Source organism: Protopterus annectens, chromosome 1.part1 (assembly GCF_019279795.1).
Source record: "Protopterus annectens isolate FY-2018-M chromosome 1.part1, PAN1.0, whole genome shotgun sequence".
Lineage (NCBI taxonomy): Eukaryota > Metazoa > Chordata > Ceratodontiformes > Protopteridae > Protopterus > Protopterus annectens.
In genome coordinates, this window is record NC_056726.1 from 1,968,663,260 (window position 1) to 1,968,678,402 (window position 15,143).

General features: G+C 38.9%; 1 protein-coding gene across 3 annotated transcripts in view; it reads left to right on the forward strand.

Moving 5' to 3' along the window:
* Positions 1-15,143, forward strand: part of RBKS (ribokinase) — a 1,304,045-nt gene that overhangs the window by 989,406 nt on the left and 299,496 nt on the right. For all 3 annotated transcript variants that reach the window (XM_044085234.1, XM_044085217.1, XM_044085225.1), the window contains exon 7: positions 12,700-12,888. In XM_044085234.1, coding sequence (XP_043941169.1) covers positions 12,700-12,888 — 189 coding nt within the window. The remainder of the gene's footprint in view (positions 1-12,699; positions 12,889-15,143) is intronic.

Here is a 15,143-nt window from a genome sequence, read left to right on the forward strand (position 1 = left end):
CCTCACTCAGTGTATGAAGATAGAAATGTGTTTTTGTATTCTTAGCTACCTATATACATACTGCTGACGGTGACCTCTCCATTTTCCATTCTCTGTGGTAAATACGGGGATATCTGATGCACAGTGTGGCTTGTCCATGCACTGATCAACAAGGCCTGATATCTGCAATGCTTGCACCACATTTTCTCTGAGTGGCATTAAACTATCACTCTGTCCATGACAGGGTTCATACATCTTAAACAGATGTTGGCTGTTCATCTGAACTGCTCTGTACTGCATATGTAGCTCTCGGGGGGGGGGGGGTGCAGCTGCCACTTGCTGCTGTTGCACCACACTCTTGTCAGATTATGTTGTTGATGCATCTTCTCTGCTGGCTGTATGTGGATGCAAATTCTGACCATTCCAGTATCTTGCAGCTGACCTCCTTGTCAAGATGTCTCTACATCATGGAGTATGCAACATACTAAAAACATCCTGCAGACTGTGATTGGATCAAACTGGACTGCCCCCCCCCCCACCATACATGTCAAAGTAGTGGAAGCAGGCCTCGAACAGGCTGAATAAATTCTGTGCAGTGCTTTAGATCTATACATGTGAAGCACTATACTCCAATTCATCCATACTTTGTCAGTTCTATATGAGTGCCATAAGCCACAGCTCTAGCAGGTATCTGGCTTCACCCTCAACAGAGTATGAAAATATGTCAGAGTGCTACATCTGAGCATACTACCTATGCAGTTGTATAGTTTCACATTAATCATAGTGCCTGCACTTATTATTTAGTACGTCAAGTGGAAATTCAGTATACATGAAGTGACAGACAAGTGAATGAATCAATCAAAGTGCCTGGGTGCTGTGCAGGCACTTTGGTTATGTTCCATGCATGTTACATGCTACAAGACAGTTCATGGAACAGCAGCAGCCCTTCATGTACAGAAGGTTTTGTAAATGTTGCCCAGGTAGAACCTTTATTGCTACATGTGCAATTTATGGCATCTCATACTTCAGATAGGCACATAATGTTGTAGAAGGCGCTCATGGTGCTAGTTTTCTCCTGTAGTATGCTAGGAAACCATATAAGATGCACATGTAGAAGTATTACACTGAGGAACTTGTTTAGTATTCCAGAGACAGAGGCCTTGAAATCACCAAAGTATCCCTAGATGGTCTCTGAAAGTCCCTGTAGCCAATGTCGAAAGAAATATACATTCCTTGGTCTCCAGAGTTATGGGAAGGGCACTCAGTTTTGTGATTAGGTGACGCAAATCAACCAAGACTGGTATGATATCCCAGTCAACTCTAAAGTGGTCAATAATCTCGTGATTGGTAAACTATAGTACATCAATCACTAATAGTACAATCTAGGTTGACACCAAATGCTGCCAGTCACATATCAGCAGAAAGTGGCAGCACTAAGGACTGTCATATGATTGTACTGCTGCAGCTCTGAGCATTTCTGCTACATGCAACCATGAAATGAATTTATAGCTTGCATTGTTCTTTTATAGGCAGATGCAGACAGATGCACAATTTCCTCTGCAGATGACTATGAATCACAACTATGTTCACTTTGCATGCATTCTGAAATCATTAGGACCTCATTTTACTAACCCCATTTCATTTGCATGTTATTATCCAGTCATTTGCATTTGCCTTTTAATTGTACTTTTGGGTACTCTGCAGTGGAGCAAAACATGGGACTGTTAACTGGCACTAGCCTACACTTGTCAACATGTTGCATATTCCACTGCAAGTAAGCACTGCATACTACGTAACTTGTCTATGAATTTTGGTCTACACATTGGCCCAAATTATCTTGCAATAACACAGCCAAACTGATAGTAAAGTGATAAAAGTAAATAGAAAAGAGAAGAAATCATTGTTAAACACACCATTAAGCATTTTGCTCCACTTATAATTTAAACTTCATCAGAATGGTGATTTAAAATACAGCATGTGTAAATAGCTAAAACACAGTCACATGATAAAAAAAGAAGCCATTAAATGATTATTCAAGTAAAACCTGTCAAACAAACTTAAAACAACACAATATAATAAGATAAAAGCATGTGATGAATGTGCTTTATCAAAAACAAGTCTCTCTGGAGTGTAGTAAATGTGCCAGGTAGTTCAAAGACTGTATGGCAAATGTCGATGAAGCAAAAGCTCACTTCCCTAATTTGTCTACTGCCCGAGACTCTCTGTTAGGCAGATGAACAGTCTGTCTGTCTTCGGTGAGCTCATTTTTGTGGCCGCCGCCATCACCATTGCATCTGGTAGACCTTTAGATCAATGTGGGCTTTCCTCGGGGGGGGGGAGAGACAGAATCTTATCTGGTCTCTGTGGGATTGGCTCAACAGACTCAGGATTCTTCTAGGTGCACTGCACCATGAGCTGAACGAACTCATCTGCAGGTGGGGTCACTCAAGAGGTAGATGGTCAAGCACGAAAAGCCTGCAGGAACACAGACTCCTCGGAGGAAGGATTTTGGGGTTTCCAGTCACCCCTCTGTTTCAATATTTCAAGGATGTCTCCAAATGTTTTGGTATACACGCTATTTGGATGATATTTTCTTCATCCTAAAAGGGGACAGTAGTGTGGCCAATGAATTTGTGGACTATATTTCTAACCTGACACCCTTTCTTAAGTTTACCTTTGAATTTAACACCGATTCTATTTAATTCCTGGATGTTTTACTCACCAAGGAAAGAATTAATGGGAGGTATGTGGCTAGAATTTATAGGAAGCCAACTTATTCAAACACTTTCTTACATTTTGAGAGCTCTCACCCATTTCACCAGAATGCCGTGATTAAAGGTCAAATGGTGAGGGCTGCCAGAATGATTACCTTGGAGGATGACTTCCTTGCGGAGTGTGAATTACTCAGGAATATGTTCCTTAAGAGGGAGTATCCACCATCACTAATTGATGAGGTAGTGGTGGAAGTATGTCGGAAGAAGAATTCTGGCTGGTTCAAGCCAGTTCTAAATAAGGAAGTGTTAGTTAATCAAACAGAAGAGTTGAGTGTTGGAGATTACACCAGTTTCACCTCCCCCCCCCCCCCCCCCAGCACACAGACAAATTTCTCTCTGGCCTTTACTACACCTTTTTCATTAAATGCAGGAATTTTGAGGGGATATTTTATCCAAAAATTGGTCCCTCCTTAGAGATGACCCCCTCATTAGGGAAAATTGATGAAGTCCCTAAATTAGTCTTTAAGCAGGGGCAAAATTTCAAAAATATACTTGAGCAGAGAGTTAGAGTCATCCCTACTAGTTATGGGATGTATAAATGTGGCAGGTGTAGTTTCTGTAAATTTATTGAAGTTAGGGTCTTATCCCTCCTTCATAAAAACATGTTCCCTCCTTCTCTTTGTCCTACACATTTATATTTGTTGTTCTTATGTGTGACCCTCTGCTTGCTGTGCCCCATTTCCTGCTTTCCTATTCAATCCCTTTCTGTCCCAATGCAGCTGCAGACAGTATATTGCTGTACAGCTGTATGCAGAGCTTGGTACTGTCCCACAGAGAGGTGCAATAACATACACAGCCAAGCTACTACAAGCACGACTCTATATTGAAATGTAGTCATCTGTGGTTATACTTTTTTGCTCTGGCCTCTCCATGGCCTGCCTATTTCACTCTTCATCTTTGTCTGCCTGCGTGGTTTCAATCAATGGCTAGGACACCTTACATACTTGCTGCCTGGCTTAGTCACATACCCTGTTCAGTGCCCATAAGCACTGCATGTTTTCGTTTGGATATTCATTGACTCCCTCTGTTAACATGCAGTGACTCTTAGTTGCACAAGCCTTACACAGAAGTGCAGGCAGTGCATCTCTTTGAATTTCAGCCTTTTTGTGTTGTTAGTATGTACAGGATTTACAGAGGCATTTTCATATCTTGCAATAGCAAGTCAGATTTGGATCTTATTATTATTTTTTATTTACTTGGGCATTTCTTCTAGAGGTAAAGTTGTCATTGTGCAGTGAATAAGTCTATAACTAAGCAAAAAAAAAACATTGAAAATCTTGTTTTCAGTCTCACCTTTCATTTTTTGCATACCTTCCGTACGTCTGTTCAGTTGTCTGTGTCAAACTGTTAGACAAAGCACGCATTACCTACATTGTACATGCCCATTTCTCTGCATAAAATTTGCAAATTCCATATTAACAAAACAAGACCCATTGTCAGTCTTATTTATTTTATGTGTTAATAGAGTATAAGTCCCCCTTTTGCAGAATGGCCTGAGAATTCTGTCTGGTTAAGTGACTTGCTCAGAGTCGTATAGTAGGTAATTGGAAGCTAAGGTAATCAAACTCTGGACTCGAAGAAGCACTGATTAACACATTGCAGCCTTAATCTGCTGTGCTAACTGCCTGACATTATTTAGTATGCTAAGACATTATCTTAATTTTTCAGTTTTTTTTAAGTGGCAGAGTTCATAACCTGCATCTATAAACTTTGAGTGAACCTGTGTTAGAAAGAATTTTGAAAGGATGATTAGCAAAGCCCATGTGCAGTCTAGACTGTGGCTTTTTAAGCCACTCTGAATGGTGTAAAGGTCAGTTCCATGATGGTTTATATTCTGCCTAGAATTCCTCTCACATTTCTACCTTTTTTTATACATCCTGGTTTATTCTGGACCCAACAAATGTGTGTATGAGATGACTAAACTTTTTATTCTGGACATTCCAGGTTGAGCTTGATATTAATTTTTTACTTTAAAGAATGACGTTGTGAGGCAATTATTACTGTGTATCCATACAATGCATAACAGTCTCAGACACTTAATGCTAGCCTGTTGGAATAGTATGGAACAAACATTGGTTCAGTTATTTTAGGCCATCCTTTTAAGATGTACACGTGTAGATGTAATAGTTACTTCACTGACAGTCCAGCATTTAACTTCTTAGTATGTATGCGATGGTATGCCTACCCCAACAGGAGTTACTAATGGTGTCCTGTAGGGCCCTCTACTGAGGCCATTTCTTTTTGGACTACTTTTCTCAGGAATAAAAAGGAGATGGAGTGTGGATTATCAAATGTGGTGAGGACTGCAAAGTTGGTAAACATAATTTTTTCAGTAAAAGATGCTGAAGTTCTGTAAATTAGCCTACAAAAAAAATCACACCAGGGGCAGTAGTAATGACCTAGCCTGTACTTTCAATACATGTGGCAAAAGTACATACATTATGATTGCAAAGTACTGGTCAAATCACAAACAATTACATCGTCATTAACAACCTGGGGATAATAGTAGCTCAACTAGTAAAGCAATACTTGCCTAAACCTCCTAGGTCCATTAGATATTCTACCAGCTTACCTCAGCCATACAGCCAAAATACAAACATCACACCCACGCTTTTACCCACACCTGTTGTTACTAGGAGTCACCTGTACTGCAAGCTTGTATGCTTAAAGTTGCGTAAGCCTGTAGCATGTTGGCTAGACGTATTGAGAGATATGTACCATCTTATGTAAATATAATGTCAAGTTTAAAACTAGACCTATGTGATGAAACTGCTGTATCAACAAACTCTAAGAAAAATTAAAAGTTCCTGGCCTTCTCTAAAAAATGTCCACTTCATTATTATAAAAAGGGATTTAAAACTGGTAAGTTCCTCAAGATTATCCTTAGGAATACTAGGTCAGCTATGAACATCGGGTTGCAAGTAATTCAAAAGAAAACTATATGGCTTCCTTCCTCTGCTGTGTTAGGAAGCTTACAAATACCCAACATTTCTGTATTGAACTTGTATCTGTAATGATAACTCCTTCTCTGACCCTGAGGACATTGTGAATATTCTTCTGGGCAAAGTCTGTTATAGCTTCACCCCCCCCCCCACACACACACCCTCCCATCTGCCTTCCTATTCCCCCTCACAATTCCCCTCACAAAATCACTTTGCAATGAGTCCTGTTGGTACTTTGCAAATTAAAACTACCAGTTTCATTGCCCTGACATTATCCTTAGGTATCTAATGAAAACCACTGAGTCCCATTTAGTAAAACCCTCTTAACATCTCTTCAGACTGAGTTTCTACACTGTTTATATCCCCAAGGTGTGGAGAACAGCTGTTGTGGTGCTCTTGCATAAAGATGGTCCCTGTACTGACCTTGGGAATTGCAGGCCTGTTAGTCTCATATTTCTTGCAAGGCTACATAATGCACTTTAGCTGAAGCGTTGAAAGATATTGGTGGCTTTTTATTCCTGGATACATACCAGTTTGGCTTTGTAAAAGGCAGATCATGCCTACTTAGTCCAACTGTACTTTGGAAAGGGTTACTGAGGCTATGAATAAGGGGCATATGGTCCATACTCTGCCTGGACCTTGTCAAGCCTTTAACTGTCCTCCATTTTTGGGTTATTGATGGGTTCTCTCAGCTTAACAATCCATACTTAGTTTACTGGATAGGTAATTGGCTGTCTGAAAAAAAAACATACCATTAGGTTCAAGGTGTTTGCTATAGACAGAAGAGCATCACCAGATGTGTCCCACAAGTTTGTGTTCTAGGGCCTCTACTGAATGGTATATACTTCTGTGGTATGAATGCTGATATCAGGTAACTATGGAAAACCAAGTTTGCTGATGATTACAAACTGGTGGGGCATTTATTAAATCTAATTCTGATACTTGGTGTGTTACTCACTGGCTTACTCTTACCTCCAAGAAATTGAGCTTAGTTTCCATTGACCCTTACCATTTCTCTAATGTTCCACTTAAATCTTACACAGCTGTCAGGGACTTGTTTAAGTCACAAGTACATAGCAGTTTGCAAGACAAGTAATTCAAATGAGGCTAAGTTCCATGTATGTCAGTGAATTTGCTATATTTTGGTGATGCACATGGGCAACACAGCACACAGCTATGTTCTGCAACCTAATGCTAGCATGCTACTCTGAAGGGCTCATGCATACTCCTTGTGTATTTAAGTGCATCATGTTTCATGGTGGCAGTAGTCTGTGATGTGTGCTATTTGAAATTCTGATTTCCACTGTGAATCACTGGCTGCCATACTGTTTTACATGATATACCTATATAAATGGCTACCAGTGCTAATGTCCCACACAGTGCCTAAGTATCAGTCATTTTATATAGAAATAAGTGTGATTTCTCTTCATATTTCCTTTGAAAAGAACAAGACCATGCTGTTTTCCTAGACAGTCAGTTCTAGAAGCAACTTCTGAGACTCTATATGGGTTCTTTTCAAAAGGCTGATGCCTGGTTCATCCTGGATGAGCTTTTGGGGGGGAGCTACTGGCGTCACTAGGACTGGTGAGCTGTGCAGGCACTGTTCCCATGAAGATTTCTAGATGTGGGAAGCAGAGGTTAGACAAGAACTCCATGAATGTTATAGAAAGCATTTGGCACTGATACCGTGCTTCAGACTTTAATTGTTAACTTATTTGACTCATTTAGGGCAGTGTTCCTAATAAATACTGTTTCCTCATATAGGTACCAGAACATACCAGCTGGGCTACTATGGAGGACTGTGCTCTGCTTGTTGCTTATCTACATGTCATGGCACTTATGCAAACTGCTGGACATCACATGGCTGTTCATTTAGGAGGATATGGGCAACATTTTGGACATCTGCTATCTTGTACTGATATGCGGTGCTTTGGTGTAGTTGTGAAGCAGTGGGTACATTTCTAGGTTTCAGCTATCTTGCATGTATGCATGAGGCTGTGACTTAATTTTGAGATTGTGGGCACATTTCCATTATTTTCCTGTTATGCACATACATGTAGGAGTGTACTTGTTTTGGGGGATCATTTTTGCCCTGTGCCTGCCAACCATCAAGCTTCCTCTTGATCAGATATACACTATTGAAGGAAGGGTGCTGTTATTCAGATAGCCATAAGTGTAATTTGTGCTCTAGAAGACATCATGGCAAGGAGCCTTTTTTATTTTTTATGATCTAACCATACCCTTGTAGGTAATGTGAGTTCTTGCATCAGTGCCACCTATACCCCCTAATCCATACATGCTTGCTACACCCCAGGCACAGTCAGAGGCTGCCCTCACTGGCTTGGATAGCCAAAGCCTTATCTTGCAACAACACAATGGGCCTCCTCCATTCAGCCAAGGCTCTAGTATCAGAGCAGTGGGGTGAGCCAGGCAGCAGCCACTGCCCACCCCCAGAATGGTCACACATATCCTCCTTGACTGCGCTATCAAGCAACCAAGCTGCTACTTAAACTCAAGTCACTTGGGCCATAATCTGACCTTAATCCCTCTATGCTATCTCTTTTTGTCTGTCTCTCTTTCTCCCCTAGGCTGCTGGTCTCCAAAGGAAAAGGTAGAATTTTCCACTCATTGACTCCAGCCTTTTGGTGTGTCCATATATACCATACTCCTTCTCCATCTAGAAACATGCCTTTTCCAGTCTTACCCAGGAGGCAACTGTATCTTAATATATATTGTACAACAACATGATGATAATAATAGGATCAATCATGCTATATGATTTAAATGAGATTGAAAACGTTTCTTAAGTTTTGGGCTAGTACTAGTTGCCCATTACTTATTTGCACTAGTCTGTTTTATCATGTGTGAAGTCCAAACTTATTTGCTTGTTAGAGCTTAATTCTAGCATATATTATCACTTTAAATAAACAGGAAATTTTGACTGTGTTCAACATGTTTTGCCTTTTTATTGTTTGTTGATAGGAGCACTTGCAATGGTCAATGCTATTATTTTTTGATTTCCTGTTAATATTTAGTTAAGGCCGGGAAAATTAATATTAACTTCAAGTGAAACATACTGTTGTGATTGCACTCTTGCTGCCAAATAGTTTCTCCTTTGTGATATGTTTTGTCTTAACAATACACTGGAGATAACATTTCTCAAGTGAGGGCACATTTTTTTGGCCAAATTTCTACAGGAGATGGTGGTGATGGGGGCAGTTAGTGCTTTCTGCAGATGTGCATACCACCTACCGTATTCAGGGTTTCTGCTCTTAATATCAATACATGACTGATAATTCACCAGTGCAGTCGCATGCTTTCTACCTCACATAGTGTGGCTCTTGCAAAAGTGAAGCCTTTGAAAATTCTGATGGGCAGAGATTCATAAAATACAGTTTTGAATATAAAGTGTAAGTAGTTTGTTTTCAGACAAGCTGATTTAAAACATATTTTTGCCAGACAAAGACATACAGTTCTTGTGTTTTATTTAGCAACATGATGATAATAATAGGATCAGTCATGCTATATGATTTAAATAAAGCCTGGGAACTATGGCATAAGACTAACACAGTAGTTTCTAAACAACAGTATCAAGAACTTAGAAATAAAACAAAAAAAATAAAACAGGATAAAATAAATTTCTATCATAACATTCAAAACACACATCAAAAAAACCTCAGAAATTCTGGCCAGCTATAAACTCAATCCTTCACCCAGGAAAATCTACTATACCAACTCCAAACATTCACAACAAACATTCACAACAATTCCGATAGCATGGCATAGCTACCATTTGTAAGAAACATTTTACCGAATCTATAATTGCCCTTTCCAAACAGCAAACTCCTACTCCTGATACCAAACCAGCCAAGTCTACAGCTAGCAATGCCTCATTCTCTTTCTCCCCAGTTCCTACAGCCACTATAAAAAACTACTACAGAAACTAAACTCTACTACACTTGCCATAGATAACTTACCCAGTGAATACCTCAAAATTGCAGCTGAATCTATAGTCTTCCCAGTATCAATCAATAGATCCATTCTTGAAAACAGGGTCCCTCAACTGTGTATTCATCTCCAGGTCATGAAATTCTTACTAACAAATAACCTTCTCGCAAACACTCAGCATGGGTTTCGCCCATCACATAGTACCACTATAGCTCTCTTATCCTTCACTAATACCGTAAACCATCACAGGAATAACAACAACTTTGTATCTGCCTTCTTTCTAGACCTATCAAAAGCTTTTGATATGGTCTCTCATTCCAAACTAATAGATGTACTAAGTGAACTAGCCTTCTCACCACCTACCACAGCATGGTTTCATAACTATTTATCTGGCCGTGAACAATCTGTTCTATGGCAGGGTGACCTATCTCCATGCCTTCCTTTATCCATTGTTGTCCCCCAAGGATCTGTCTTGGGCCCTCTCCTTTTCTCCCTCTTTACTAATAATCTACACACAGCTACTCCACATGGTTCTATAATACAGTATACAGATAATTCAACACTTACCTGTGCTGTCACTTCTCTATCAATTCTTCATTCTCAACAGGAATCTTTAACATGGTTAGCCAATGCACATCTAATCCTGAACCCAAACAAAATTAAATTGTTAGTCTTCCAACCTAAAAAGACATCTTTCTCATGCCCAACATTTAACATAATAGCCAAAGACAATACTGTGATCTCCCGACAACTCATACAAAGCTTCTTGGAGTGGAAATAGACAATACCCTAAAATTTGACTTGCATGTCTCCCTAACTATAAAAAAAAATCCATAAGAAACTTGGAAGTCTATATAGGCACAAAAGGTTCCTGACCACAATGGCCAAAATTACATTAGCACAAACCCATCTGCTCTCCACTCTACTATATGCCTCTCTGATTTTAACTAATCTAAGGAAAACTGACTTATCTAAGCTAGAAGCATGTTATAATAAAATTGCTAAGTTTGCATCTGACTGCCCATATACAACACATCATTCTACAACTTTAAGGATACTAGACTGGCTTGAGCTTCCCAACATTATTCTTTACAACCAACTCTCTCTAACTCACAAAATTGTAACACAACCAACTAGAACCCCTGCACTACAAAATCTCATCCTTAACAGAAGAAAAACAGGCTAGAAGGAAGCACTCAGGTTCACAGTTTCTTCAAGGTTTAATGGCACAAATAAGTAGATGAGCAAAACACCAATTGGTGTTTGGTGTTTTGCTCATCTACTTATTTGTGCCATTAAACCTTGAAGAAACTGTCAACCTGAGTGCTTCCTTCCAGCCTGTTTTTCTTCTGTTACTGGTGGTTACAGTGGTTGGAATCCCCATTTTTACTACTTTGGTTGCTGTTGGAGTTGTTTGGGGGATATGGAAAGCATGGAAAATCTCATCCTTCCTTACAGCACCAGCAGACCACTTTGTTCTAACAACAAGAACTTACTCACCGTCTCCAAGGCCAACAACACTGCAGGAGAATCTTTATTTTCCAACTATATGTCTCGTATATGAAACTCCATTCCTAACTCCATTCTCTCAGTCTCATTCACTAACCACTTTAAGCCATCATTTAAAGCTTATCTAAAAAATAAGTGGCTATGTTCCTGTACTAACCCCTCATGAGTGCTCTGATACACCACAGTATACCCGAAACATATCCAACGTCTCCCCTGGTGTTTAATCCTTTGTTCCTACCGACATGTCTTAACCTTATATCTTGACATAAGTCATACCTACAAATAGTACTAGCTGTGTTTAAAGCCTAGGTTTTGTTGTCAAGATGTAACAAATTTGTATGTTCTTACGTCTGCTACATTTTGTTTACTTTATACTTTTTTGATTATTGTAATGTGTGCGTGTAACTTTTATGTTACTCCTGGAACCTTTGTCCCCGGGACTCTGATGAAAAAGGACCTGTGTCCAGTCAGACTTTCCCGGTAAACAAATGTTAAATAAAAATAAATAAATAAATAAATAAATTTATGTTTTGTAACTGGGTCCATGTGCTGATCCAAAATGGACCCCTTTTAGACATGACACATGCATACAGTAAAACAGCTTACAGGGAAATAAAGTGAGAGAAAAGAGAAAATATGTCTGCACAATGTATCATACCAAATAATGTGACTCTAGTTCTCAGGAACAGTGTGCATTAGTGCAGACCTAAGTAATTAGTTCATTAGGAACAGAGACAGAAACTGAGTTGTGTGCCATCACTGATTTTTCTACTTTATCTGATGCTGCATAATTTGATCTGGCTATTAAACTGGGAATGTGAACAGCCTTGGCTAGAATTAGACTTTTATTTATCAGGCTTTAATAAAACATCTAAAAATCATTGAGCATATCACCTGTTTTGTATAGTAATAAATGTGATTTCTCTTCATATTCCCTTTGATTTATTAAGTGTATTTTTTGGATTGTAGTATGGCATTCAGTTCAGTGTATCAAACAGATAGCTTGTCATAATGTTAAAGGAGCTCTGAATGGCTCTTGGTCTGTAAAATGTGTATATTCACAAGGGCTGGGGGCAGGGCGGGCTACAGACAGAATAGTTTTTTTGACTTTATTGTGCTGTATGCAATAAATTATTACTCATTTAATATTTTGTGATTGAGTAATGCCCAGTAGACAAAATACTGGTTTCATGAGTACTTTGGGAAGGTTAAGCAGTTTTCTCTAGGTCACACTTCTCCCAGGAAGAGTTTGCAAAAGTTAAGTCCTAGTATTACAAAAGTGGTAAACTTATTAGTAACTCATTCTGAACTGTTTAGCATTTCACCCATTTTCCCAGCCTAGAGAATTGCTCATATTGCTGCTGTTTTCTCTCATGTCAGTTATTTCCTTGATTGCTTTCCAATCATAATCCAGAGCAAACAATGTTTTGGTTGGAGAAAAGTTGTTACTTAGTGTTGTAACTTACATTTTTAAATACGTTTCAAGTCTCAAGTAATCTGTAAAAGAAATGCGCATTACTAAAGTTAGGATTAATTTCTTTTCCCAGGCAGAAATTTTGACTGGCATTCCAGTTAACAAACAAGAAGATGCTGGGAAGGCAGGTTCCATACTTCTGAACAGAGGATGTGGAGCTGTCATCATCACCTTGGGTGTCCAAGGCTGTGTACTGATGTCATCACAAGAGCCTTCTCCAAAACATGTGCCTGCCAGGAATGTCACAGCTGTGGATACTACGGTATGCCTTTAAGGTTAATTAATTTGTATGCAGGGTATCCTTATAGCACATGCCTGTTGTGAAGAAATAAGCAGATCTTAGTGTAGTAGGAAACATATGTTGTATGGTTTAACCCTGCTATCTTTCTTGACATTCATTAATTCATTTATTTTGAATTTGCGTTAACTTAAATGTCAGTTTTGTGATGAGTAGGCTGGCTGCACAACATACCTCTCAATTGTACAGGTTTTCACAGAATGTCCAGATTTTTGCCTCATATTTTTGGTCTGTTCCTCATAAAATTTGTGATTTTCTGGATTTTTGTAGCAAATCAGTGTAGACTGAATTCACTGAATAACAGCAGGCATTGAGTTTCAGTCTACATGTCCTTCAGAAAATGTATGATAACACAAGACCTATTATTCTAGCAACTTGCTAAGCTTATAAGAGCAATATTTAAATTGTGTACCTGTTTTGGGGGATTTGCCCCTCCCCCCCATTATGTTTATCTTTGTCCAGATTTTTGAGCATGTTTCATGTGACACAGCATTTGCTGTTCAGGAGACTCTATGTTTCTTTCTCTTTTCTCTCTCATTCACAGCATGGTAAAGGCTAAACAGCTGTAGTTGCTTCACTGCTGATTAAAAAATAACTTCCTCAGGAAATGGCAGTGATGTTGGAAATTTCCCTGCTGTGACTGTTTTGAAGAAACTACATTCAGGCAGAAATGTTTTCACAAGAAATGGTCACTAGATGGGAGTAGTTACATTTTGTTATCTGCTGCCAAGTTAGTCTGCTCAGAAGGATATAACCAAAATATATAGTATGTCATTTCCACTAAAGTCATATGGCTAAAACAGTCTTCAACTGGGAAAGTATAGGACCTATAATTGGGACATAATTTGATCTTAAAATCTCATATCAAATGGACTGCCCTTTTTTTAGAGCTGGAAGTCAAAACTGTAATAGTTTGGATGCATTACCCTAACTGAATTATAATTCCAATTAATGACTTTCCTTTGTAAAGACATTAAGATATAATGACTTGCAGCTGAAGTGGGAACTACTGTCAGTGTGACATAGAAGGATAAAGTCCTGACTATGACCCAGAAAACACAGGTACATATAGTGGCCTGCATGCTGGAGGAGCCAACCAGAGAAGAATGGAAACGTGTGGCCTATTCAGATGTACTAGAATCTACTGAACATTGGGAGGGGGAGGGCAACATGGCACTTAATGATGTAAAAAGGGCAAGTATCTATTTGTTTATATATTGGTGTGTACTACCATAACAGAAGTAGACAACAGAATTGTAAATATGTATCTGCCTGTCAAAGCATAAACTTCATATACTTTGCTATAAAATAAAAATGACAAAAATAGTACCTTTCCGTAGAAAATATTATTATTTTTGATTCTTTTCTCATAAGAACACATCAGTGATAAGACTGAGATACATGCTGTTTGTCAGGTTGAAAAAGTACAAAATCATGAAACATATAAAACCAGAACATCCAAATGACTACAGGAGATTAATGGTGGTACCTAGCAATAAAGGCCCATTTCTCTGTAATCACCCGGAGTAATACAACAATTTATTCAGAATACTACTGTATCATGACCTTCAGCTACAAAATGCACTTAAATGATGGTTCCAGCTGTAAAGATACATTTACATTTACATTTTGTCTTCTTATAACAAAATTTACTGTAAGTTTAAACTTGGGGAGAGGGAAGTACAAGTCCAATGACAGAAAGTGATGTAGTGACACTGTTAAGCCACTATTATACTTAGAGTATGATGCAAAAGTTCAGTATAACACCCATAAAGAAAACAGAGTATAACACAAAATGGTAGACTGTGCTAATAAAGGCTCATGAATTGAAGCCACTGGGACCTGTCCTTGAAATGTTATATTTCTGTCTTCCTTTGATGTTTCATTATGGAACTTTCAGGTGACGATAGGGTTGCTACCTTTTGTTGTAGCTAAAACCAGATGTAGGCCACACCCCTCGCACATCCCATAACCCACCCGTGCCTCTCCCACCCCCGCCCATTTTCTGATATCACAATTGCCTCACACGATGGGGAACGCCCCTTTTTCCCGATTGTGATGTCTTTTTATGCAGATTTACTATGCTTTTTGAAATAAAAGCATAGTAAGTTTGCCAATTTCACAAACTCTGATAGTCTGCTGCTTTATTTGAAACAGAATACCGGAGGTTGTGGAGTATTTTCTGGACTACCAGGCAATCAGTTTGATTTCTGGATAGT